General features: G+C 44.6%; 1 protein-coding gene across 2 annotated transcripts in view; it reads right to left on the bottom strand.

Moving 5' to 3' along the window:
- The window catches only part of agap1 (ArfGAP with GTPase domain, ankyrin repeat and PH domain 1), a 342,978-nt gene that overhangs the window by 39,160 nt on the left and 278,995 nt on the right, over window positions 1–24,823 (bottom strand). The window contains exons 12-13 of one of the 2 annotated variants that reach the window (XM_084446818.1): window positions 23,289–23,450; window positions 4,535–4,696 (exon numbers count right to left, since the gene is read on the bottom strand). In XM_084446818.1, coding sequence (XP_084302944.1) covers window positions 4,535–4,696; window positions 23,289–23,450 — 324 coding nt within the window. The remainder of the gene's footprint in view (window positions 1–4,534; window positions 4,697–23,288; window positions 23,451–24,823) is intronic. The other variant, XM_084446819.1, reaches the window with a different exon arrangement.

Here is a 24,823-nt window from a genome sequence, read left to right as displayed (position 1 = left end):
AACGGACCGTAACGTGGACTGTATTTTCATGAGGACTGTAGGGGGAGACGGAGCACTACCAAAACGTTAAACACGGATGAAAATGAAGAGATATGGCAGAATACAAGACGCATTTAAGTCAAAAACAGTCTGAAAGTCGTCTTCACTGAAAGCAAGCGCAAAAAACAAGTTTTATTTGGATTTGTATGGGTAAGCCAGGCTTACCCTGGCTTATAGGAGCAATCACCACTGATCCCCATCCCTACTCACCAGCTTGTTTAGTCTCTCTATATCACCCTTCTTGGCGCTGCTCCTCCAGCAGGCCATGGCGAAGAACAGTGCGCTGGCCACCACCGACTGATACAACATCATCAACAGTCTGTTACACACGTCGAACGACCTGAGCCTCTTTAGAAAGAACAGTCTGCTCTGCCCCTATTTGTAGAGGGCCTCAGTGTTGTCGGACCAGTCCAGCCTATTATTCAGATGCACTCCCAGATACTTGCACGAGTCCGCCATTTCAACTTCCTCACCCTGATGGTAACGGGGGTTGGAGGGAGCCTTGGGGAGTTCTTCTTCCGTCGTAGGTCCACCACCAGCTCCTTGGTCTTGCTGGTATTGAGCTGGAGGTGGTTCTCCTACGCCCACCGACAAAGTCCCTCACCACTCCTCTGTACTCCTCCTCGTCGCCGTCATCACCGATGCAGCCCAGGATGGTGGAGTCGTCCGAGAACTTCTGGAGGTGACAAGTTCCAGAATTGTGGCTGAAGTCAGTGAATCGGAAAGGCGACAGTACTGTCCCCTGCGGTGCACCTGTGTTGCTGATCACTACCTCCGACAGGCTATCAGAGGCAGCCTGACGTACTGAGGCCTGCCCGTGAGGTAGTCAGTCGTCCAGGCTACCAGGTCTGGTCCACCTGCATCGCTGAGAGCTTCTCAGCCAGCCGCAGGGGCTGGATGGTATTGAAGGCACTTGAAAAGTCAAAGAACATGATTCTAACTGTGCCGCCTGTCCTCTCCAGATGTGAGTAGGCCCTATGGAAGAGGTAGATGATGGCATCGTCGACTCCGATCTTGGCCTGGTACGCAAACTGCAGGGGGTCCAGGTACTCCTTGACCACGCGCCTGAGATGCTGCAGGACCAATCTCTCGAAAACCTTCATGACGTGCGAAGTCAGCGCCACGGTCCTGTAGTCGTTGAGCACATTGGGGCGTCCCTTCTTGGGCAGAGGAACGATGTATGATGTCTTCCATATTTGGGGGATCTTAGAGAGTCTCAGTGAGAGGTTAAAGAGGTGTTGGAAAACTACATCCAGCTGCCTGGCACACACCTTGAGCAACCTCGGGCTGATGTTGTTCAGGCCAGCTGCTTTCCTTGCTGACAGCCGTTGCATCCCCGCCCTCACCTCACTCCTGGAGATGTAGACCCTGGTGGGAAAGGGGGCGGCGGTGCATGGGGCAGACCCAGCTCCTCCCTCGCTGGGGAGGGGGGCGGAGGGCTGCCCTGCGTTTCTGCAAACGGGAGGGTCTTTTTTATATAACATTGGCGATGCAGTACACATTGGGAAAGCTACTGTGTGTAGAGCCATAACTAAGGAAAGTGTCCCTTGCTCTGGACACAACCTCTGACCATGAAGGAGGAATTCCACAGAATAGCAGGTGACTATGTTGAAAGCATTCAGTTGAAGTTAACGACGATATTTTACATAATATTCTGGTAATGCTGCAATGTAGGCCTAATTGAGACATTTGTGAGGATGAAGAAAAGAAGAACACAGTTCAGATAGTCTACACATTCCAAGAATAGCCTACATTTAAATATTTTTAGTCTTTTTTCATGTGTTAAACTTTTTTTTGAGTAGCCTACATTGGATTATTAGGCTTATAGGCTTTACCATGACATGTTGCCTCTGAGCGAATTAAGTGAAAATACTGTAGGCCTATAGCCTGTTGAGCCTAGGGATTTGTCTTTACAGTACATTAGTATGGCTATACTATTTGTTGTGGAGTTCTAGCACATACTAGGCCTACTGGTGACTATGTAACTGCAGTTGATGCCTGCAAGTGCTGTGTCATGTTTAGTCTGGTCTCGTCCTAACCCTATAATAAAGAACACGTCTTTTGTTATCCCCGGTCCTCGTTCTTATGTAGAAATAACTTTATATAGCTCCAGTATATCATAGCTATATGTTTCAGCTGGAACAAATTAAGATAAATTCAATAGGCTATTTTAATGAATATATTATTAGAAACATATTTTTGATTGACAGACAGGCTAGGGGCCCCTTTAAGGTGAAAAAAACCCATGGGATTTTAAAGTGAATCTAGCCCCTCCCAGAGACATGGACACTGGGCTAGTGCCTGTCCTTTTTACCCCCCAGAGGAATGAACATTGGACTTAATCTCTGTATATAGTTTTGTAACGTATGTCTTCTGTTATTGTCTGTAATGGCTGATTGAAAAAAATTACAGAAGTATGTTCAGTTGTGTTCATACATGACCAACTCTAATAAAAACCATAACATAATCAGTTACACCACCAAAAAGCTTACTCGTCAATGGTGCAAGTGTGCTATATTTATACTGAGAAGTGAGTTAACAATTTCAACTCGATTACACCAACAACATGCAGGGTGGAGCGCTGTGCTCTCTGAGCACCCTTTGTAGTAAAAAAAAATCTTTATTTTTTTAATCATGTCACAGCACAATGCCTGAGTATGCATTAGCATTTTATGTGGGAGGAGTAGGGTTTGATTAGGTTTTACAGCTTTTGAGAAAAACAGAGTGATGGGCTTCACAACTCCTGCCAGGTCAAAGCATGTGGATGTTTCTGCTCACATGGGCCTACATGTTGGTGGTGATTGCAAAGTGATAGCACGTATTGCTGATTTGTTACGATTCATTTAAGTTTTAAACTTAAAGGTGGGGTAGGTAGTTTGACGTCAACAAGGCCTCCGATTGGTCATCTTTTTCAAAAGAACCCACCCCTCCCTCCTGTCAATCATGATGTAGTCCCTCCCTCCAAACATGACTGGTAGGTGTGGCAAGATAGAGACCTGATTGGTCAATACATTCGGGCGCGGTGAATTCTTTGAATCCAAAATACAGAGGCAGCGATAAAAACGGAGATCCAAGATCCAAGATTTATTCTCAGAGCACTTCTGTTACTCATAGCTGAAAGATTATTATGCCAATTTTACCAAATAAAGACAAAAGCAAACTACCTATCCCACCTTTAAGACTGTTGCTGTAACGACACCATCAGGACAATTGTCCCCCTATGCAAGTTGAGGACTTCTGGCATAGGACTGGACTTATGCGCAAAGTTTTGTGCATGAGAAGTCAGACTTCCTAGGAAGACTCAGAATATTGGCAAATACAAGAGGGTTCCGACAGCTGAGGCTGCCCGGCCTCTAACAAGCGGGTGCATGTGTGAAAGAGTGAATATACTGTATAGTACAAGTGAGTGAAAGGGACAAAGAGGGAGAGAGAGTGAAAGTGAAAGAGAGATAAAGACAGAGAAAGAGAGGGAGAGAGAGGGAGGGAGAGAGGGAGGAGAGAGAGAGATGGAGAGAGAGGGAGAGAGAGCCAGCGAGCGAGAGAGAGAAATGGACCTAGCCGTGCCGGTGGCCCTACCTGGGCAGGAGGCTTGCGGAGGGGGGGGGGGGGGGGGGGGGGGGGGGGGGCTCATGAATAACGTTTGGTGGGTGACAGGGCTGATGCTTCATCCCTCCCCCAGCGTGACAGCCGTCCAAGTGGCCCTGCGCGCCGCTGCTTAATGGCTAAATTGGGAGACGGTTACTAATCGCTTATTGAATAATGAAAGTGACACAGCTGATAAAAGATTTCAATACTGTGGATTATTTATAATATTTCACTTAAGTGCCTGTGCTGACTAATGGTGGAGGGATGCACACAGCCTGGGTAGAACGAGGTCACAAAGAGCACATCGCCATAAAAAGTGTGTGTGTGTGTGTGTGTGGGCAGGGAGAGAGGAGGTTGTGTGTTGCAAGCTGGAAAGCCCATTGTTTCATCAAGCAAACTGTCATCTTAAAGTGCACTGGGTCTCTTTCTCTCTCTCTCCAAAACAAGCGTGCACACACACACACACACACACACACACACACACACACACACACACACACACACACACACACACACACACACACACACACACACACACACACACACACACACACACACATTTGGGAAGATTGGGGACATATCTGTCTCTTCATGCTCTGTTATGGACGTTACACATCTGCTACCCAAACACATCTGTCCAACTCCCAATCACAGCACAGACAACCAGTGAGTGTTAGTGTGCGTGTGTGTGTGTAGGTACGTGTAGGTGTGTGTGTGTGTGTGTATGTGTAGGTGTGTGTATAGGTATGCGTGTGTGTGTAGGTGTGTGTGTGTCTGTGTAGGTGTGTGTATGTGTGCAGGTGTGTGTACCAGTATGAATCTGAGTGCGTTTGATACAGTCCAACAGAGCATTTAAGCATGTCTAAGGTGTGTTCAGTCCATTTCTGACCGTTCATACATTGACACTTACCTTCCGCAGTACCAGAGAGGCCGTCGGCTTTGAAGTTGCTGGTGCTCTTCTTCCGGCGGTGCTTCTTGCGGTTGGCGTGTGGGGAGGGCGGGGGGTCCGTCTTGGGGCTGGTTGTGCTGGAGATGGTGGGGCTGGAGCACACAGAGTCACCCAGCCCTGTGTCTATGAGACAGAGAGGGGGGGGATACCATTCAAAACTAAGGTACAGTAGCATTGTGTGTTTTTAAAGTACAGCGCTCTACAAGGGAATCGATCAACGATGGTCACGGTAGCTAGCTAGATGACGTGTCGCGTTTTGAAGAGCCCCTCCGACTATCAGGGGGCTCTGATGTCACTGTAACAGCGCCGTCGTCTGCACAGGCCGTATGATCACGCGCAGTATCGACGACAGGTTGTGATCAGATAGGTGGGGGGGGGGGGGGGGAGGGAGAGTGAGAGAGAAACGGAAAGAGTGGGGGAATGAGAGAGAGAGATGGAGAGAGAGAGAGAGAGAGAGAGATGGAGAGCGGGGGAGTGAGCGACTGGAGCAGGCTTCACTTTTCATGCTGGGCGCTGACAGCTGTGACTAGCGGCAGAATACAATAACATTCAGCTGCCATCAATATCACCCAGAGCAATGAGTGATGTGGACATGGGGTGGGGACTGGCAAGGACCATCCTCACACACACACACATACGCTGGCGCACAAACACACACCCACGTGCACACGCGCGCAGCCTCTCTTAGCGCCCGAAACGTCAGCCAGCCCCAAGGACACCCATAACTTATTTTACAATCGTTTAGTCTCAGCTCAAGTGGAAAACGTGACAACTTATCTCTGCTGACAACATGCCATCCCGGAGTGCAATTAACCACCATGGATTAACGGTTCTCCCATCTGCAACCCCCATCACTCCCTCACACCCTCACTGCCTGGCTTTCTCATCCCCTGCTGTCCTTTTAGAGCATTCTGATGTTCTTCTCCTCTCCTCCTATCACAACCTGTCCTTAGAGCTGACCTCTCCTTCTATCACAACCTGTCCTTAGAGCTGACCTCTCCTCCTATCACAACCTGTTCTTAGAGCAGACCCTTCCTCTTAAGGATAACAAAACTCTTAATTACTGCAATTAGGATATTGCTGAAAAGGTATAGAATTCGGGTCACAAATAGAAACTAGAAATGGTGCTCAGACAGCACAGCCCATGAATGCATTTCGTGGCTCTGTGCACAACAAAATTGAATGGGTTCTAAATTGACCCATGCTACTCCCCTCCACTGAGTTTTGCGAAAATTGGTCTGGTACAGTAGTTCCTTGTCCAAAAAATGAATGGACAAACCAGGAAACGGAACGTGGAACCGCCCCATGATTCAGGTCCACTCCAAAATTTTATGGCTTCTAAGTTCGAACATGATACTCTTCCACCAAGTTTCATTAAAATCGGTCCAGTAGTTTTTGTGTCATCCTGCTAACAGACAAACACACACATAAACCGCACACACCACCCCCAAAATATTTACCTCTCGCCCTGTGTTGTTGAGGTAAATATCATGCTGACAATATGCATTTTGCGTGAATGTGTGTGGGTAGGTAGTAAACAGGAAGTGGACGGTCTGAGGGAGATCAGAGGAAGGGACAGCTCCGGAGGCAGGGCATTCCAGACGGCCAAATCAAATACACCTGCTGGAGCCTCTGCTCACACAACAAAGAGCTCTTTCACAGGGCCACCGCACACACAAACTTACGTTTCTTCCTGTGATGGTGTGACCTTACACACACACACACACACACACAAAAGTGCATGTACACACAGATCCTGAAATGACCAATAGAACCTACTAAAACATTGTCAATTCAGACCTCCTGAAAGAATTTTAATTACAGCCTATGATCACCCACTCTGGCTTTGGACAAGGGTTTATCTGTCTGCCAACAAAGAACCAGCTCAAGACAAGCATGACGAGAACTAACTGGAGTGGAGAATCAAAACAAAACATTCACCCCTCCACTAGGAAGGGCCGCCCTAAAGACGCTGGATTGGTTCTGTAATGCTTTTTTTTTTCAATCTCTCAGATTGTTTCCACCCAGTTTTAGAGAAGAAACCTGGACAAATGTCTTCAGTCTGTAGTTGAGTGCAGCGTTTAGAGACTGACTCCTGAGTCTAATGAGAGAGGGACATTCGGGACAGAGCCTCGCTCGCACGCCCCCCCCCAGGCCACGGGGCGATGAAAATAGGAGCTTGAGTCAGCATGGGAGCGAAAGTGGGCCTCAAACTGCGAGGCCGTTAGACCCTGGAGCAGCCCCCTCCGGTATGGAGAACGCTAGCTCTCTTACCCCCGCCCCTCTATCTTCCACCCCCACCCATCACTCATGACTCCCTACTGCCCCCTGGCCCCTCGCTGCCCTGGGGTAGGTAAGGACTCCCTAATTAAAGAGACACACTCATCACTCTTATTACTCTCATTCTTCTATAGTTAAGAAGGGGGGAGGGAGCAAATGCACTATATTTGTGTGTGTGTGTGTGTGTGTGTGTGCATGTGTGTGTGCGTGTGTACACATGCATGCCCAGGGTCATGTTTGCTGAGAGTAGCTGCAGAGGACCTTGGCGTAGTTGTCCAATGCAAAGCCTGGCAAAAAAAAATGGAACCCCCCCTCCAAGCCAGTGGGCTCGGTAGAACACAGCTGCAGGGGTCCTAATATGTGTGTGTGCGCCTCTCGCTGTTCTCTAACAGGGCTCATTATAGCCTCACGACCAAACTCTAGGGGCATCATATCAGCCTACATACTGTACAGAATCTGATGGCCAGTGTCTCAAGCCTCGACAATCCATTTGGATAAACAAATAATAACTATAAAGTACATTTCCTGGAGAAAATGTGAGGTGGGCTAGCTGCTGCAGCTGTATGTAACAGCTACTGCTAGAACTACTACGGACCAGGCAATCTCCATGCACCCACCGGTAAAGACCGTGCGTCTCTAGTCCACTCAGGGGCTGAGTTGTGGGGTCTGTGGCGTGGACAGTGGCATGGTGGTGAGACTCCGCCCCCTCAGGTCAGAGCTGGTCGAGGACAGTGTACCCCTCTCCGCGCCACCTACCCGCCTTCACCAGTGAAGACTGTGTGTCTCTAGCCACCTCAGAGGGTGTGTTGTGAGGTCCGTGGCATGGATAGTGGCGTGATGGCGAGACTCCGCCCCCTTCGGTCAGAGCAGGTCGGGGGGAATGCACTGACATCCGGGCAATCTCCATGCACCCAACAGTGAAGACCGTGTGTCTGTAGCTCACTCAGGGGCTGAGATGTGGGGACAGTGGCGTGGATAGTGGCGTTGTGACGAGACTCCGCCCCCTCAGTTCAGAGCCGGTCTAGGACAGCGTACTGCTCCCCGGACCACCCACATGCACCCAACCGTGAAAACTGCGTCTTTAGCCAACTCAGGGTCTGAGATGTGGGGACGGTGGCGTGGATAGTGGCGTGGTGGCGAGACTCCACCCCCTCAGGTCAGAGGTTGTGGGGGGCAGGTCAGTGATTGCCAGGCCATCCCCATGCACCCCTCATTGGAGACCATGTGTCTATAGCCCACCCCGGGCGGAGCAGTAGCTGTGGAGGTATTGCAGTAGGTGTTTGTTATTAAGTACTGCTAGTACTACACTCAAAAATAGATTAGACCACTCATCATAACTCATAGTTTTATTGAGTTCAATAGCTGAAAGAGGAGAACATATTAATGAGTTTGCAGCCTGAAAAAGAGTGTCATTCTGAATATTTCTTTGAATATAAGGAAGGAAGGAAGGAAGGAAGGAAGGAAGAAAGAAGTAAGGATGGAAGGAAGGAAGGGAAGGAAGGAAGGATGGAAGGAAGGAAGAAAAGGAAGGAAAGATGGAAGGAAGGAAAGGAAGGAAAGAAAGAAAGCAAGAAGGAAGGAAGGAAGGATGGAAGGATGGAAGGAAGGGAGGAAGGGAGGAAGGAAGGATGGAAAGAAGGAAGGAAGGAAGGCGGAAGGAAGGATGGAAGGAAGGAAGGAAGGAAGGAAGGAAGGAAGGAAAGGAAAGGAAAGGAAAGGAAAGGAAGGAAGGAAGGAAGGGAAGGAAGGAAGGAAGGAAGGAAGGATGGATGGATGGATGGATGGATGGAAGTAAGGAAGGAAGGAAGGAAGGAAGGAAGGAAGGAAGGAAGAAAGAAAGAAAGAAATGAATATGCTACCACAGTAGTCATAAAAGGGTGCCTGTACAGAGAGCCATTATCCATGTAATGGCGGTGATCGGGGCAACGAGAATGCAGCTTCTAAAAATCTATTTTCTGCCGCGAAACGGTTGTTTTCATCAATCTGTCTGGATGAATCGCTAGTTGTGCTTACATAGAGAGCATAGGCCTGTTGTGGTATTTCCCATGCCTCTGTAATATGATCTTTAGAAACGTCGTTAGACACGAAATAGCTTCCTCACTTGCTCCAGCACGCATGCGCACAGCGTGCTGGAGCAACGATTGCGCGCTGTGCGCATTAGTGCTGGAGAAAGGGAGGAAGCTATTTCGTTTCGAAAGACGTTTCTAAAGATCATGGCATGTGAAAACCACAACAGTTATGCTCTATGTAAGCACAACTAGCGATTCATCCAGACAGATTGATGAAAACAACCGTTTCGCGGCAGAAAATAGATTTTTAGAAGCTGCATTCTCGTTGCCCCGATCACCGCCATTACATGGATATACTGGCTCGCGCTGGATTTTACATTTCTTCTACAGGCCTCCGAACTACACCAAAGTGATCTCGGTGAGTCAAAAGTCTTATAATATGTCGTAAATAAGGTCCAGGTTGTCAAAAACGAGCATTGTCCTTTAAACAGCAAATAAAGTTGATATCTAAGTTGATTGCATTGTAACAAACTAACATCTCCATCAGGAGGTGAACCAGGGACGAAAAATCATTGCTGCAAAGCCTTAACCATTCAGCCACCAGGAAGTATGGTGACCTGGCAGAAGACGTAAGGATGAGGTGGAGGGAATGGTACAAGTATGGGCACGTTGGACGAAGCTACACCCCTCCACCGAGTTGAGTGAAAATCGCTCTGGTGGTTCTGGTGGTGGCTATGATGGTAAAGAACGAACCAACGAACAAAATAACACATGCGACTGAAAATATAGACCGGCGGTCGCTGCGCGGAACCAACAAACAACACTTGGCAGCACTGGGGGCCGGTCTCTCCAGTTGCATACCTTCAGTGAGTGAGTGAGTGTGTGTGTGTGTGTGTGAGAGCGTGCGTGTATCATGGCAGTGGTTTCCTGCCGGCAGAGGTGACGGAGCCATCAGCCAGGCGAGTGGTGAGTCATGCAGCCATCACAACCCATCCCAGTCACGGCCAGAGCCCCGGCCGCGGTGCAGAGCATTCTCGTTAAGGAGCTCCTCGTTAAGGGGCTCCGCTAAAAGGTTATCAGAAAATAAAAAAAGGAGGGGAAAAGGGCGGGGGGGGCGGCGCAGAGTGGTTGTAACACACACACACACACACACCATATGCACTGATGCTATGATATATATGGATGATATACTGTACAGAACACACCTATAAACACTGAATCACGAATAAAATTACTTCCATTTTAAAACAGTCTTGGCTAGTCTTACATGATATGCATTCAGTGAAAGAACACTAATGAGTGACTCAAACTGGCATAAACTGTGTGTGTGTGTGTGTGTGTGTGTGTGTGTGTGTGTGTATGCGTGTCAGAAGGCCGTCCAAGCCCTCAGGAGCTTGTTTAAGCATTTCACAACTCTAAACGTTATTTTTCATAGGGGCAGGCAGTAGCCCTGTCACTCATATCAGCGGTCAACGTGGTGCGTCCCGGGATGTGGCAGCTGTCCCTCTAGAGTGTTCATCTGAGGCCACAGTAGAGTGTTCATCTGAGGCCACAGTAGAGTGTTCATCTGAGGCTGTGAGGTGGCGGGTAGATCCAGAGGCTGGCGTTGCTTGGGCAAATATGTTCATGTCGCCATCACACATACAGCGAAACGGCTAATTATTGAGCACTTTCAGCATTTTGTAAGTGATTTAAATCATTGGCTGCTTATGAAAAATGATCCTTTGGCGCCTCATTAAAACTAACAAGCCCAGTGCCAGGTCCACGCACGCGCACAGACACACACAGACGCACGCACACACACACACACACACACACACACACACACACACACACACACACACACAACACACAGCAGTAAATCTCCCACGACCGATTGTGGGGTTGCTAATGCGGGTCTCTCACTGACCATTAGCTTGATAAACAGTTAAGGCAGTATTAGGACTCTGGCAGGCAGATCAATAAGAGACAGATGAGAGGCCCAGAGGAGGAGGGGCCCCCATGTGGCGCTCCAGTCTGAAGCTGCTCTCTGACCAGAGCAGGCTCCCTACTGCAGAGCTCCGTGTCAGGGCCCATCTGGGCCACTTGAAATTTGCATGGAGGGATTCGGGGTGTAAAATGACGCACTCCAGATGGTTTGTTTCACACAACCATCTGGGAAAGCGGTGTTGGAAACTGTTTGGAAAAGGGCGGGCACTTTCAAAACTACTCAGCTGGTGACTGGATGAACCCAAACAGTCAGCAGAAGAGTGAAAACATCTTTTCCACAGAGAAAAGCCTTCAGTGTTCTTTGCTTTTCTTCCAATGAAGATGTACTTGTTAAAAAGTTCAGATATAACTGATGCTGATATACTGTAACTGATGCTCTAATCATCTACGCTAACCTCCCCATTGTTGTTTTAGAACAAAAAGTTGCTTTTCACTGTCTTCATGCCGAAATCCCGCCTGGCGTAGCTGCTAGTATTTCCTCACAGGCCTGGATTATACTACTGCACTTTTTACTATACTACCACGGCCAAAACGAAGCTCCAAACCAGAGGCTCGATCGATCGATCGATACGGTAGGAGCTACGTTTTGGAGGTCGAAATCCGGAGCTGCGTTCAAGTGTAATAAGCAGATCCGGAGGCTTTTGAAAAAACTATAGAAATAGGCACACACTATAACGGTGTTCACTTCATATTATAACAATCAAACAGTGATTTGATTGAGTTTGAGCTATATAGTGTCTTACTGAATACTGCAGTTAATATCAATTTGGAAATGGGAATAACGCCATAGATGTAGGATGAACTTAAACTGTATTCAGTGTTTACAGGTTCCCTCAAAAAAGTAGACACTTCAATTTATAACCCAAACAATAGTAGACACTTCAAATAATAATATTCCCTTGTTCAAAGAGAAGTAGCAGGCAAAAAGTTATGAAGCCTTTATTGAGATATGCCGCTATTCGTGTGGGTAGGCTCCCCAGGTCAGTTTGTGTTCCCAACCTAATATCCTTGAATAATATTCTCTATTCAATAATCTAATTCAGTCCAAATGTTCCAATATATAGTCCTTATAATCAGTTCGTTTTAAGTCCCTCTTCCATTCCCTTACGTTATAGCTCCCATAATAGGATGAGACTTATTGAAGCAGTTTGTCAGCAATACTGACGCTTGTGCTTGTGAATAAATATTAGGGTGTGTGAATGTTTTTATGAATACACCAACTGTCTGTCCATGTCCTGCATGTTGTCACTCTGTAACATCACCATCAAGAGATGAATAGGCCTACTATTTTAAAACTCACCGCAGATATGGGCAAACATGATTTAGGATAGCTTATAGGCCTGCAAACTGAGATGTTTGTTTTTGCAAAAGAACTCCTCAAATACATCAGTAATCAGGAATAATAGTCTGAAATCAGATCTGTGTTCATTGAACAAGGAATTGGTTTGTTCATGTGTGAGTCAATGATCAAAAATCAAAATAGGAATTGGATATGGAGTTTGGATTACTGGAAAAAATGAAAAGAGGAACTTTAGGAAGATCCGTGGTGAAGCGAGAACAGCAAGCATATAGGCCTATGGCAGTGGTTCTCAACCTTTCTTGTGCTGTGTACCACCCAAAAAATGTAAACAGTTAGTACCACCAACTAATAATATCAATATATAGGCCTATATTATGCATATACCCATACGTAGAGTATGTATATACCTCCTGTGTAAGCAGCCAACAGATGTTTTCATTATCAAACATTTTTTATTAAGATGTATCATTAATAAGGAAAAATGTATGCACACTGACATCTATGCTGGTTCACTTTAATGTGGCTAAGCTTTCAGACAACCAAGACTTTCATCAGAGTATACAACAATATTTCTTTATAAACAGTGAAATGGGTCTATAAAATCAATGCTGGCAGGAGGCCATTTACACAAAAAAGCCTGCACAGTGAACATGGGCCTATCATTATAATAACATTTTATCAAGATGTATAATAAAAACAATGCTTGCAGGAGGCCATAGGCCTATCAGTGGGGCTAATGTCTCTCTTAAGTTCATGTACCATTTAAGCCCACTTTAAAGTCAAATAAAAAAGATGAAAATAAGAAAAAGATTTTGTGCACCAATTCACACTATTGTGTGCCATTTCATTTAACTCTGTAATTTATTTTGCCTCAGTGTGACCTGTTTACTCCTTACTAGTTTTTGTGCGTGGCTGACAGCCAGCGCACCATTGGTGTGTGGCTGTAAGCCAGCGCAGCATGGAGAGCAAATGTCGGGTTGTCCCTCCCTCCCTTCCCTTTTGACTTGCAGCTCCAATTCCCTTGTTGACCTGCAGTTCTATGTTGCTACCACAAGAGGCAGTGGTCAACAAAACACTATGACACCATTGATATTCAAGAGCTCTGCTGGCCTAGTGGTTAAGGAGCTTGTCTCTCATGCTGAACGTGCAAGTTCAAAACCCACAAAACTTTCAAAACTCGTGGTGTGGACAGTTTTTTGTCACTGGATGTTGTAGAAGCTATGTAAAAATGCGGTTACCTGTTGGTTGTATGTCAGTTGTTAAATGTATGTGCAGTAATTTAACATTTGAAATACTCCTGTTTTGAAATTATACCTACAATATGTGTCTTAGTAATTACCCATTATATATAGACCCTTTTACTGTTGGTAAACAATTAAGTGTGCACATTTTGGCAACAAAAGAATGAACTACGGATGCCACCAGGTCCATCAATCAAATGCATCGATTCTATTGACCTGGTGGTGCTGTCATTTATTGAATTTATGTTGTAGAGCCACCGCCCATAAATAAACGAGTGTGGGTCATATTTGTTTAGACCCTTTTACAGCCTACGTCAGCCCAAATATGTGTACGTATTCTTGAAACAGTAGTAGGGGGAGAGACGAATTCAGAGCAGGCAAGCAAAACTAGTGTTAGTGCAAAGACTAGTTTTTTATATACCATCAAGATGTCTGGCTGTTGCGTCTACGGCTGTACAAATCGGCGCTCTAGTGAATTCAAACTTTATTTGTTTCAAGAGGAAACCGGCCTTTTCAGAGGAACCGGAGTCTCTGGTAAAACATCAAAACAAAAAGACTCCACAGATTTCCCAGGTCAGTGGTGGCGGAGTGGATAGTGCTCTGCCTAACACCGCAAAGGTTGTGAGTTCAAACCTTGGTGTGGACAGTATTTTGTCACTGGATGTTATAGAAGCTATGTAAAAATGTGGTTACCTGGTGGTTCTATGTCAGTTATTGAATTTATGTGGTAGAGCCACCGCCCATAAATAAACTAGAAAAACCACGTAGCGGCTAAATGCCTCCGCCCAACAATGCAAGTTGCAGTTAACATTCAGTTGACCTTTGACATTTGAATACCAAAATCTAATCCAATTAATCCAACTGGATATTTTACCCAAATATGAACAAATTCCGTTAAGCCTTTCTTGAGATATTGTGTTCATCTGACCAAAAACACATTTTGTGAGGTCACAGTGACCTTAAACTTTGACCTTTGACCACCAAAATCGAATCAGTTCTTCATTCAGTCCATTTGGACATTTTCGCCAAATATGAACACATTCCGTCAAGCCATTCCTGAGATATCGTGTTCACTAGGCCAAAAACTTACTCTGAAATGTAATTTAATGTAATGTATTGCTTTATAAATGTTCTTAGCCGGTAGACAAACATACTCTTGGAGCTTGCTCGATCGCCTTGTTGAGAGGGGTCAGGGAAGAATTTTTACAGCTTACTTATCTGGCCCCCGGGTGATTACTGTTTTTTTGCTTCCCTCTGGAATATGTAGAGAGTGGGTCATATGCCCACCTCCCTTGTTCTCTGTAAAGCGCATTGTGTTGCCTCTGGGTATGAAATGCGCTATACAAATAAAGCTTTGATTGATTGATTGATTGATTGATTGATTGAAAAACACCATTTGGGAGGTCACAGTGACCCTTGACCTTTGACCCCCACGATCTAAGCAGTTCCTCCTTGAGTGCCAGTGAACATTTGTACTAAAGGGGAAGAAATTCCGTCAATGCGTTCCCAAGATATTGCATTAACAAACATCGTACAGACGGATGGACGTACGGACAACCCGAAACCATAATGCCTCCAACCAGGCTATCGCCTGGTGGAGGCATAACAAGCATGGGTCATATTTGTTAATTATAGACGCTTTTACAGCCTACGTCAGCACAAGTATGCGCGCACATTCTTGAAGGGGAGACAGATGAATTCAGAGCAAGGAGCTTTTAGTGAAAAGACTAGTTTTTTATATACCATCAAGATGTCTGGCTGTTGCGTCTATGGGTGTACAAATCGGCGCTCTATTCGTTTCAAGAGGAAACCGGCCTTTTCAGAGGAACCGGAGTCGCCTGTGGCTACAAGCCATTAAGCGTACGGACTGGACTGAGGACATCATCAGAAATGGCCGTGTTTGCGGTGCCCATTTTATATCAGGTAAGTTATTTTGACTACCTGGTTTCACTGGAATGTCTGGTTGAAATGTAGAGTAATATCTGAAGTAAACAGTAACCCATAACCTGGCTGCATGCTAATCTAAAGCTAAGTTCAGGAATTGAAGCCTAATGATAGCTAGCTAACGTTCGCTAGTGCTAGCTAAAACACTAGCTAGTGTTAGCTAGCTAACTCAAGGCCCGGGGAGTCGGAGATACTGTTCACTTTTCTTTCAAAGTGCTTTATCTAAAGTTAGCTACTACAAGCTAGCTAGTCATTGTCCTCAACCCTTGCCTCACAATGTACGTAGCTAAACTATTCACAGCAAGTAAACTTATTGTCATCTAAAGCTATGCTATGTCAGCTGACTGAGACTGTCTTGTGACTAGCTAATGTAGCTAACCATATTGTGCCAGACAGCCAAAACAAGCGTCACATATAGAGGGTTTTCACGGCTGGCCATGTTGGAGGTTTAAGCTTAGGTTTAGCAGGTGCAAGCTCAGGTTTAAGCTAACAACTATATAGATAGGTAGATAGATAGGTCTATCTACCTGTCTATTGATCTATCTATCTATCTAGCTATTCAGTATCTTCAACCTCCAACATGGCCGACAGATGACGGGCCGTGAAAACCCTCTATATGTGACATTGTTGGCTAGAATAACCAGTGTTGTGAAATAACAACTGGTCAGTTGATATGTCACAGCAATCGAGCAGGACAATATCATTAGAGCTAGGTTAGGTAGCGAGCAAAGTCAGCTTTCCCAGCTGGTATGGTTATAGGCTCATTCCCATGGGATAGCTTAGTAGTTTGTGATTAAGCAATGGGTTGACTAATCACTAGATCAATATTTTCAGTTGGGGATAGGACTACAAACCACCTGTGCTGTGGCACCAGGCATCTGCTCTGACCACTGTTTTTATTCACCACCATATCATGTTATTATGCAGATTAAATGTACTGTATGTCTACGCGACACAAAAAAGGCTTTATATTATTGTTATTTTTGGCTGGGGAAAAAAAGGTTTGGCGGGTAAATTTTTTTATCTACCAGACATTTGGCTGGTGAGCTAAAGTTATTTTTGACCCCTGCTTGTATGTAATTATGTCTTAAGTTTAAAGTGAAGGGATGAAAGGAATAGTAAAGGGGAAATGCATGTTTAGCCCTGTTTTAGGGTTACTTGTGATCATATACAATGATTCAGATCAAAACGTTGACAAAGCTAGCATTTTCGAGAAAGTTGATAATTGCTCTGCCACCGTTTTGGTCATACAATGGATGTGGATGGGCATCTTGAAAAATCATTCAAAAACATGTTAAACTCTCGATTTCAAAGACAAGAAACTCACCTAGGTGTTAGTTGGCGTTCTGGCATATAATTCGCCATAAAGTAAGATTCTAGTTAATCTGGAAAGGCTTTTTAAAAATATTTAGCATCGAACTATTTAGTCGCAGCACATACGTGTGTAAACTTCCGCTTTAACTGATTCCGATATTGCGCAATGCCTTGATCTCGCGGTAGGCTCAGCTTCCTTATTTGAAAAGCTAGCCGCAACAACAAGACAGGCTCGTACAAAGCATTTGTTTGGGATCTCTACAATGACGCTATTGTGCCATTGCCAATTGTGGCAAAATCTGTTCATCTGTAACTTGTCATAGACTTCCCTACAACGATCCCGCAAGATTGAAGTTGTGGCTAGAATCTCTTTACTTGGACGTAAACACACCCGTGGATATTCTTTGGGTCTTAGATCACAGTGTGCGCTTTGCATTTTGAGGACAAATGTTATAAGCCTCGACTATTCTCGAAGAAATCTCCCAAAAGGGTCTTCCTCAAACGTGATGCTGTTCCGACTTTACATAGAGGAACGACAGAAGACGAACGAGTGGAAGAATAATAATCCCTTTGCTAAGACTAACTTTAGAAAAATAGAATTGTAAGAAGTGGTCTTACAGCATGAAATTATCAAAACTGTTTTAATTTATTTGCTCTGACATAAATACTAGTGGTAAAAGCAGGACTCACTTTCAACAGGCAAGGAGTCAGACTCAAGGACCGAAAGGTTTGCCATGTCAGCTGTTAGCAACAGGTCCCACTCGGTACAGCACAAACTTTCCTCTTCGGTGGGCATCTGTCGGCAATGTTTACAAGCACACCACCAAACACCCGTGGGTTCGTGGTATAGCGACAGCTTCATCGACTGTCTCTGGCTCTGCGAGCCTCCATCTCTTCCATTTGCTGTAGTTCCTCCTCACTATATTCAGGCTCGAAACGATAAGCGCTGCCGTCAAAGTCTAATTCCTTGCGATCAAATTCATACTCTTCTAGATCAACCATTTTGATAAGCGTTTTCTGAACTGTAGCCTAGGGCTTCCTTGTCTGTGAGCTAAAGAGTAGCGTGAGCAGTGAGCAAACTAGCTAGCCTAGCTAACATAAACAATAGCTACCGTAAGTAGAATCACCTCTGCGGATTGATCACATCTACAACGGTCGCGTCAATACAAGTCAATGGATTTCATTAAATTATCAATAAAACCCTACAGGTTTCATACTTTGCGGCGAATTTGATGTCAGAACACCAACGGACACCAATTACACCCTCGGTGAGCTTCTTGTCTTTTTAGGGTTTAATGTTTTTGAATGATTTTTCAAGATGTCCATCCACATCCATTGTATGACCAAAACAGTTGGTAGAGCAATTATCAACTTTCTCGAAAATGCTAGTTTTGTCAACGTTTTGATCTGAATCATTGTATATGGTCACTAAAACAGGGCTAAACATGCATTTTCCCTTTACTATTCATTTAAGAGAGGATGTTTTTCTCCAGTAGGTATTAAGCAAATCGTAACCCATAACCTACAATTATGATGGGATGTGCAAGTTAGGAATGTCTTGGAATATGGCTTCTGATCAGTATTTCTGTTCATTAATTGAGCTTTGTTATGTTTAGGTACCATAAAAGCAAGTGAACTACCTGATCGATGAAGGGATGGCGTCAAGAGCAGCAATGCAGTCATCAACTACGTTTCTTCAACAACTATGGAGTTGGAGAAACACATGTGGACCATCATTGTGACAACTGCAGTGGACAAAACAAGAACAACTTTGTGCTGTGGTACTGTGCTTGGCAGACCTTGCACAAGCTTCACCTGAAGCTGGACCTCCACTTCCTGACTGCAGGCCACACCAAGTTTTCCCCTGACTGGTGCTTTGGCCTGATCAAGCAGCGCTATACAGTAGGAAGACCAGAGTGGACACTTTTGCTGACATTGCTGGGGTGGTGAGAGACAGTGCTCCTGTGAAGAAAGTCAACACCCCACAGCTTGTCGGACTTGAGGACAGCACAGTGCTTGTTGAAAGCTACAACTGCCTAATATGTATATACCTGTTTTTTGTGTTTTTGTTTTTTTTACTTTTATGCACATTTACATGTACATTACATGCCTCTCTTCTTTACAAAGATGGTCACAACCACATGTTCTGAGACACATGCAAAATAAAACCTTATGGCTACTTTTAATGTGTATGTCTGTATGTTTAATAAAGCATTTAGGAAAAGTTTCAATCAAGACTTGAGTATTACCTATTCTGTTCAGTACTATGTTTAGAATTGTTCAATTGTGATATTATTACGATTGGGCTTTCAGGTCTGCCTACACTTAGGTTACTTAGCTAAGAACCATTTTAATTACATTTTACATCCAAGGGCAAATACTTAACTTTACTTTCATATGTTCATATCAATATAATATCAAGATCATATATATAAAGGCGGCATATTAACAACTATTTACAAACAACTTTGCTACCTACCGACTCAATCAAGTACTGTAGATGTCCAGATAACCCACTATGTCTTGGTCTACTTATTCACCACAAATGGCCAGGAATCCGCCAGCGGATTCAGTCAGAGGTCTGCCAGCTCATTCATCGGGGACCCGCTGTAGGTCCACTAGCCTTGTTATATTCCACCAGAGGTCCGCCAACTCGTCCATTGGGGACCCGCTGAAGGTCCGCTAGCCTTGTGTTATTTGGGTTTATAACCTTTGTCCAGAAATAGAAATTGAACCAATTACAGCAAATAGCTAATGTTACAGGAATCATCAGTGTAACTGCTTTAGCCACTGACCGCTACTATGGAAGCTGCTGCTAGTTGTTGTGAGCTCATGAGCTAAATGGCTATCCAGCTCTTATTGTGGTGGATTAGCATTGGAAGCATTAGAACTGATGTGTCCAGGCGACAAGACCTATCTTAATTTATCAGACATTATTTCATGTAATTTCAATTCACAACTATTTCAGTGGCATGACTAGCTTCCGTCCTACCAGTCCTGCACAGAAACAAGCCAGCCACGCACATAAGCCAGGCTGGACCTGGCCTGGTTCCAGCCTAGGGTCAAAGGTGGTTACAGCTGTAATGATGCTTCTCTCCAGGTCAAGTCTATTCCTCGGTTTGGTCTTGATATGCGACATGGCTGAAAAAGTGACCTTGCACCAATAGGGCGACCCAAAAGCTTGCAGTTCATGGCGTGCACGTTTCCCAAGGTCAGGGAATTCCTTCTCAACACAGCACCAAAACTGTGTCAGTGTCATTTCAGAATGCTTCACCCTCATTCCACGATCTGCAGACAAGTCCACCAGGCTTTCTTGAAGACTCTGCAACAAAATGACATCACAACTTCAATAAATATGTAGGCCTATTTGAAGCTATGCAAGGCAAATGAGAAAATTGTGTGTTGAATGTATGAATATGTAAAATATGCAGGTCATAACAATAGTAGTAGTAACAATGATAATAAAAATGAATTGCCTAATAATATGCTATTGTAAATTGTCATTATTATTTGTATTATTCTTATAGGCCTATTTGAAGCTATGCAAGGCAAATAAGAAAATGATGTGTTGAATGTACAACATGTGATAATAATAACAGCAGCAGTAGTAATATAATAATAGCCTAGTAAAATAATAAAGACAATAATAATGCATATATTAATGTTGTAATTATTATAATATCTACATTATTATTTTTACTAGGCTATTATTATTATGTATAAATTTTATTATTATTATTATAATTATTGTTATTGTAAAACTATAAATAGGCCTACCTCAGGTGCTGTGTGGATGCAGTCAGGCATGAACGGGTTGCGTATCCAGTCCTTTTGAGCAGAGGCCTCCTCGATGTCAGGGAAATAGGACTTGAACTCCGAAGACAATTTGACCAGGTGGGATTTTACTGTATGCATAGTCTTTTTCTTCGTGTTGCAGTGAGAGGACAGCCAGTGGTGGAGTTGAGGGAAACTGGTCACATCTCCAGCCTCACATTTCCTTAACCAGAGATCGATTTTCTTCATGAAGCCTGAAACCCTGTCATTCATATGCAGAACTGTCTTGTCACCCCCTTGCAAGCTCAAATTCAGCTCATTCAGCCTGCCAAAAACATCTGCGAGATAAGCCAAGTGGGCCACCCAGCTGTGGTCTGTCATCTTGTCGGCGAGTTCATGTCCATGATCAGAGAGAAACTTGTGCACTTGCTCCCGTAATTCTAACAGTCTCTGGAGGGCTTTTCCCTTGGATAACCACCTTACATCTGTGTGCAGCACAAGCTGATGGTGTTCAGTGCCTGCCTTGTCGCACAGTGCTTGAAACCACCTCTAATTTTGTGGTCGCGATTTAATGAAATTGATCACTTTCACAGTCATTCAAAACCTCATGCAACTCTGGGCTCATACGCTTGGAGGCCAGGGCGTCTCGGTGAATAATACAATGCATGGTTTGGATGTGAGGGTTAACCTGTCGAATACGAGAAAGCAGACCCCGGTTCTTACCTGTCATGCTTGCCGCTCCATCTGTGCAGATATGTGAGCAGCTCTTCCAGTCCAGAGAATGCTCAGTGAAAAAGGTGTCAATCAAAGAAAAAATATATCCTCACCCATGGTTTTGTATTGGAACTATGCTATGGAACGCTGTGCTCGAGGACTAAGTTGGGTAAATGGATGGACTTTGTCCTCTTGGTAAAACTTGATTGCGCTCTTAAAACATGAAAGAAATATAGCTGCAAGCAGCGATATAGGGGCCAAGCAGGAAGCGCGACCATCACATCAAAGGCAAACACTGAATCCCTAAGTGGAGAAAACCACTTAAAAATTTTCACAAAATCCAAAATGGCAGGAAATCCAATATGGAAGAAAATGACATCATAGGGTGCCTTGAACTTGGTTTGAGCCAAGTATTCCAACAGCACCTCATTTTTGAAAGTGGGCATACGCACCTCCAACTTTGACACGTTAGTGGCGCTAGACTGTGCAAGATGTCGACATGGGACTTGGTGACACGGGTCATTGGAGTGTCTGCGATGAATGTGTCAAATCTGGTTTTGATACATCAAAACATCGCTGAGATATGACCCCACTTCCTGTTTGGCCAAATTTGATTGGCTGTAGCAAGCGAATACTTTTGAAAATCGAAAATCCCTTTTGTAGACATTGGTCTATAGACTGTGTGAGTTTCATGCAGATTGGGGAAAATTCCAATTGGGGAAGTGATACATTTTAAGTGTTTTGCACAAAATCCAAAATGGCGGGAGATCCAATATGGTGGAAAATGACAGCACAGGGTACGTTGAACTCGGCATGAGCCAAGGATTCCAACGGTACCTTGTTTTTGAAAATTGGACATATGGTTCAAAAGTTGTATGCCAAATATGACACGTTGGTGGCGCTAAAGCGTTCAAGGTGTGGACATGAGTCTTGCTGACAAGAGTCATGGGACTGGGCCCCATCAGCGTGCCAGGTTTCGCAACTTTTTACCATACGGTTCTAGGGGCTGCCATTGACTCCCATGGCAGAAAAAGGAATAATAAGAAAAGGTACAAACACAAATTTGTTTGTGCAGCTTCGCTGTTTGGCCCCCAATAAAACAAAAAATTCAGCCACATAAAGTAGATGAGATGGTGGTTGGGAAGCAAAGGGAACTGTTTAAATTAAGTCCAATATATCTGGCTGAGTTCATGACTTACAACCATTAATCTCTTACAACAGCAACAAAAATAAATAAATAAATAAATACATTTACAATACATTACATTACAATATATATAAATACATAAATAATTTGAACAGTAGTAGCCAAATATGTTATCACAGCAGTGCTGACTTGGATTAGTCTACAATTAGAGATTGGAATACTGTAAGTAGGTTATCTTTTTGGATTCAAGATTGTTTTAAAAGCAGGGAATGCGCACCAGATATGGAACGCAAACAGAATGGAAATGTATTTGCTGGTGACTTTTGGCATTGGTTGGACAGCTGCATTTTAAACTCACAACATTCCAGACTGTTACAAGGCACGAAAAATACACCCTTGTTTGCTATAGCTATGCTCAGTTTGATATGCTCTTTAATGGTGGTGTCGTATCCGTTTTCGGGTGTTAGTGTGATGAGATCTTTACGTGCAATTTTTGCGTGTAATCGCAGATCGTTTTGCCAGTTTGAAACCATCCGTGCTAGAGGTACTATAATCACAGAACCGAATCAACATCTGTGTCAAATGTTCACTAGCTAGAGTAGCTTTGAGAGGTGGAATGGCTCTGATTCTGGAGCACCAGGATGCTGTCTGAAACCCTATCGCTATGCCAGCTTTGTTCGGTTCAGGGGAAATGAGCAACGGCAGCATAACGAAGAGTCTTCTTAATGGCAATATAGCAGGACCTCTGTTCTGAAACCTGCAAATAGGGTGGTGGTTCAGGCAGCTGGCTAGCTAGCTAGCATACTACCTGTGTTGATAGGGTAGTATTTGGGAGCTAGAATACCTGAGCTGACAAGGTGGCTAGCAAAAATACCTGTACTGACTGACAGGGTAGTCTTTGGTAGGCTAGCTAGCTAGCGTACCTGGTGCGGACAGGGTAGTCTTTGGGAGGGCTAGCTAGCTAGTGTCCCGCAGTGTTTGTATGTTCAGTTAACTAACATACCAGTGCTGACGCCAGAGTTGGCGATGACGGTGGCTTCGCTCCACTGGTCGGCGCTGGACACGGAGTAGGATCTCTGGTGCATGCCGTCGCCCCGGCTGTTGAAGGACACCAGGCTGATGCCACTGGCCATTTGGGACGCAGATGAACTGCTGGTCACCGAACCTGAGAGGAGGAAGAGGAGAAACAGGTGAAGAGGAGGAGGAGGAAGAGAAATGGGTGAGGAGGAGGAGAAGGAGGAAGAGACAGGTGAGGAGGAGGAGAGACAGGTGAGGAGGAGGAAGAGACAGGTGAGGAGGATTGACAGGTGAGAAGGAGGAGGAGAGACAGGTGAGGAGGAGGAGGAGAAGGAGGAGGAAGAGAGACAGATGAGGAGGAGAAGGAGGAAGAGACAGGTGAGGAGGAGGAGAGGTGAGGAGGAGAGACAGGAGGAGACGTAGAGGGAGAGAGCAGCGGGAGAGAGCAGAGGGGGAGAGCAGAGGGGGAGATCAGAGGGGGAAAGCAGAGGGAGAGAGCAGAGGGGCAAGTCTGAGCCCAGATTAAAGGAGTAGTAAAGGGAAAATGCAACGTATTCCATTGTCCAGTTGTCAAATCTATTTGCCAACAAACTGTTTGAGAGCCAGCACACCTGTGTCCCCTAATCAAAAACATTTTTCATATATCACCTAACCTCTCCAGCACCTCACCAATATCAATTATTTTCTCTCTTTTGAGAAGAGTACAATCCATTACAACAACTATTGCACAACAATGTTTTATTGTTGTTTTGTAATATTTTATCATGAATATGATAAATAAATGCTGAATGTAGTTAAAGAAGTTTTTCATATGCTAAAATTGACTGTAAATCCACTTTTAAGCTGATATTTCAAATAATAACTGACTAAGGGAATGTGACCCCTGGTGCCCATGGGCGGTTCGCATCTCTTCCTCCTGTCCTCCTCAGTTTTTTGAGTCACCAGCCGCCACTGTGGTAGAGCAATTATCAGACTTTCTCAAAAGTGCTAGTTTTGTCAACGTTTTGATCTGAACCATTGTATATGATAATAAGTAACCTTAAAACAGGGCTAAACATGCATTTTCCCTTTACTACTCCTTTAAGCAGCAGTCAGTTAACTAGGAAAATTCAGCAACAAAAAGTTAAAACTGGTCTTTTATTTTAGGAATAAGGCTTGTTTTTCTTTTGAGGCCAGAAAGAGACTTGTTGAAGCCACCTTTATGTCTGTGCTGGATTATGGCGATGTGTTATACAGATGTGAGAACATAAGAATGTAACTTGACCCCCGGTATTTTAACAGACGCTTTACGGCATTCCGCACCACCGCTCGCATGCCCATAGAGGGCGCAGTAATACTAGGCTACTCATTGACCCATTGCTGTAGCTCATCTCGCACATTAGATGAGCCTACCTTGTTCTCAAACTCCTTGTTCTCTGTCTGGTTGTAATTTAATTATTATGAACAAAGCCTATCTATCTATAGTATCTATCTGTCGGGACAAGTAGAGGTTTAATACAGAGTAGGCTAACTGAGTGTTCT

Source organism: Borostomias antarcticus (assembly GCF_949987555.1).
Source record: "Borostomias antarcticus genome assembly, chromosome: 12".
Lineage (NCBI taxonomy): Eukaryota > Metazoa > Chordata > Actinopteri > Stomiiformes > Stomiidae > Borostomias > Borostomias antarcticus.
Note: the sequence above shows the minus strand (reverse complement) of the source record. Positions and strands in the feature narration are given on the sequence as shown.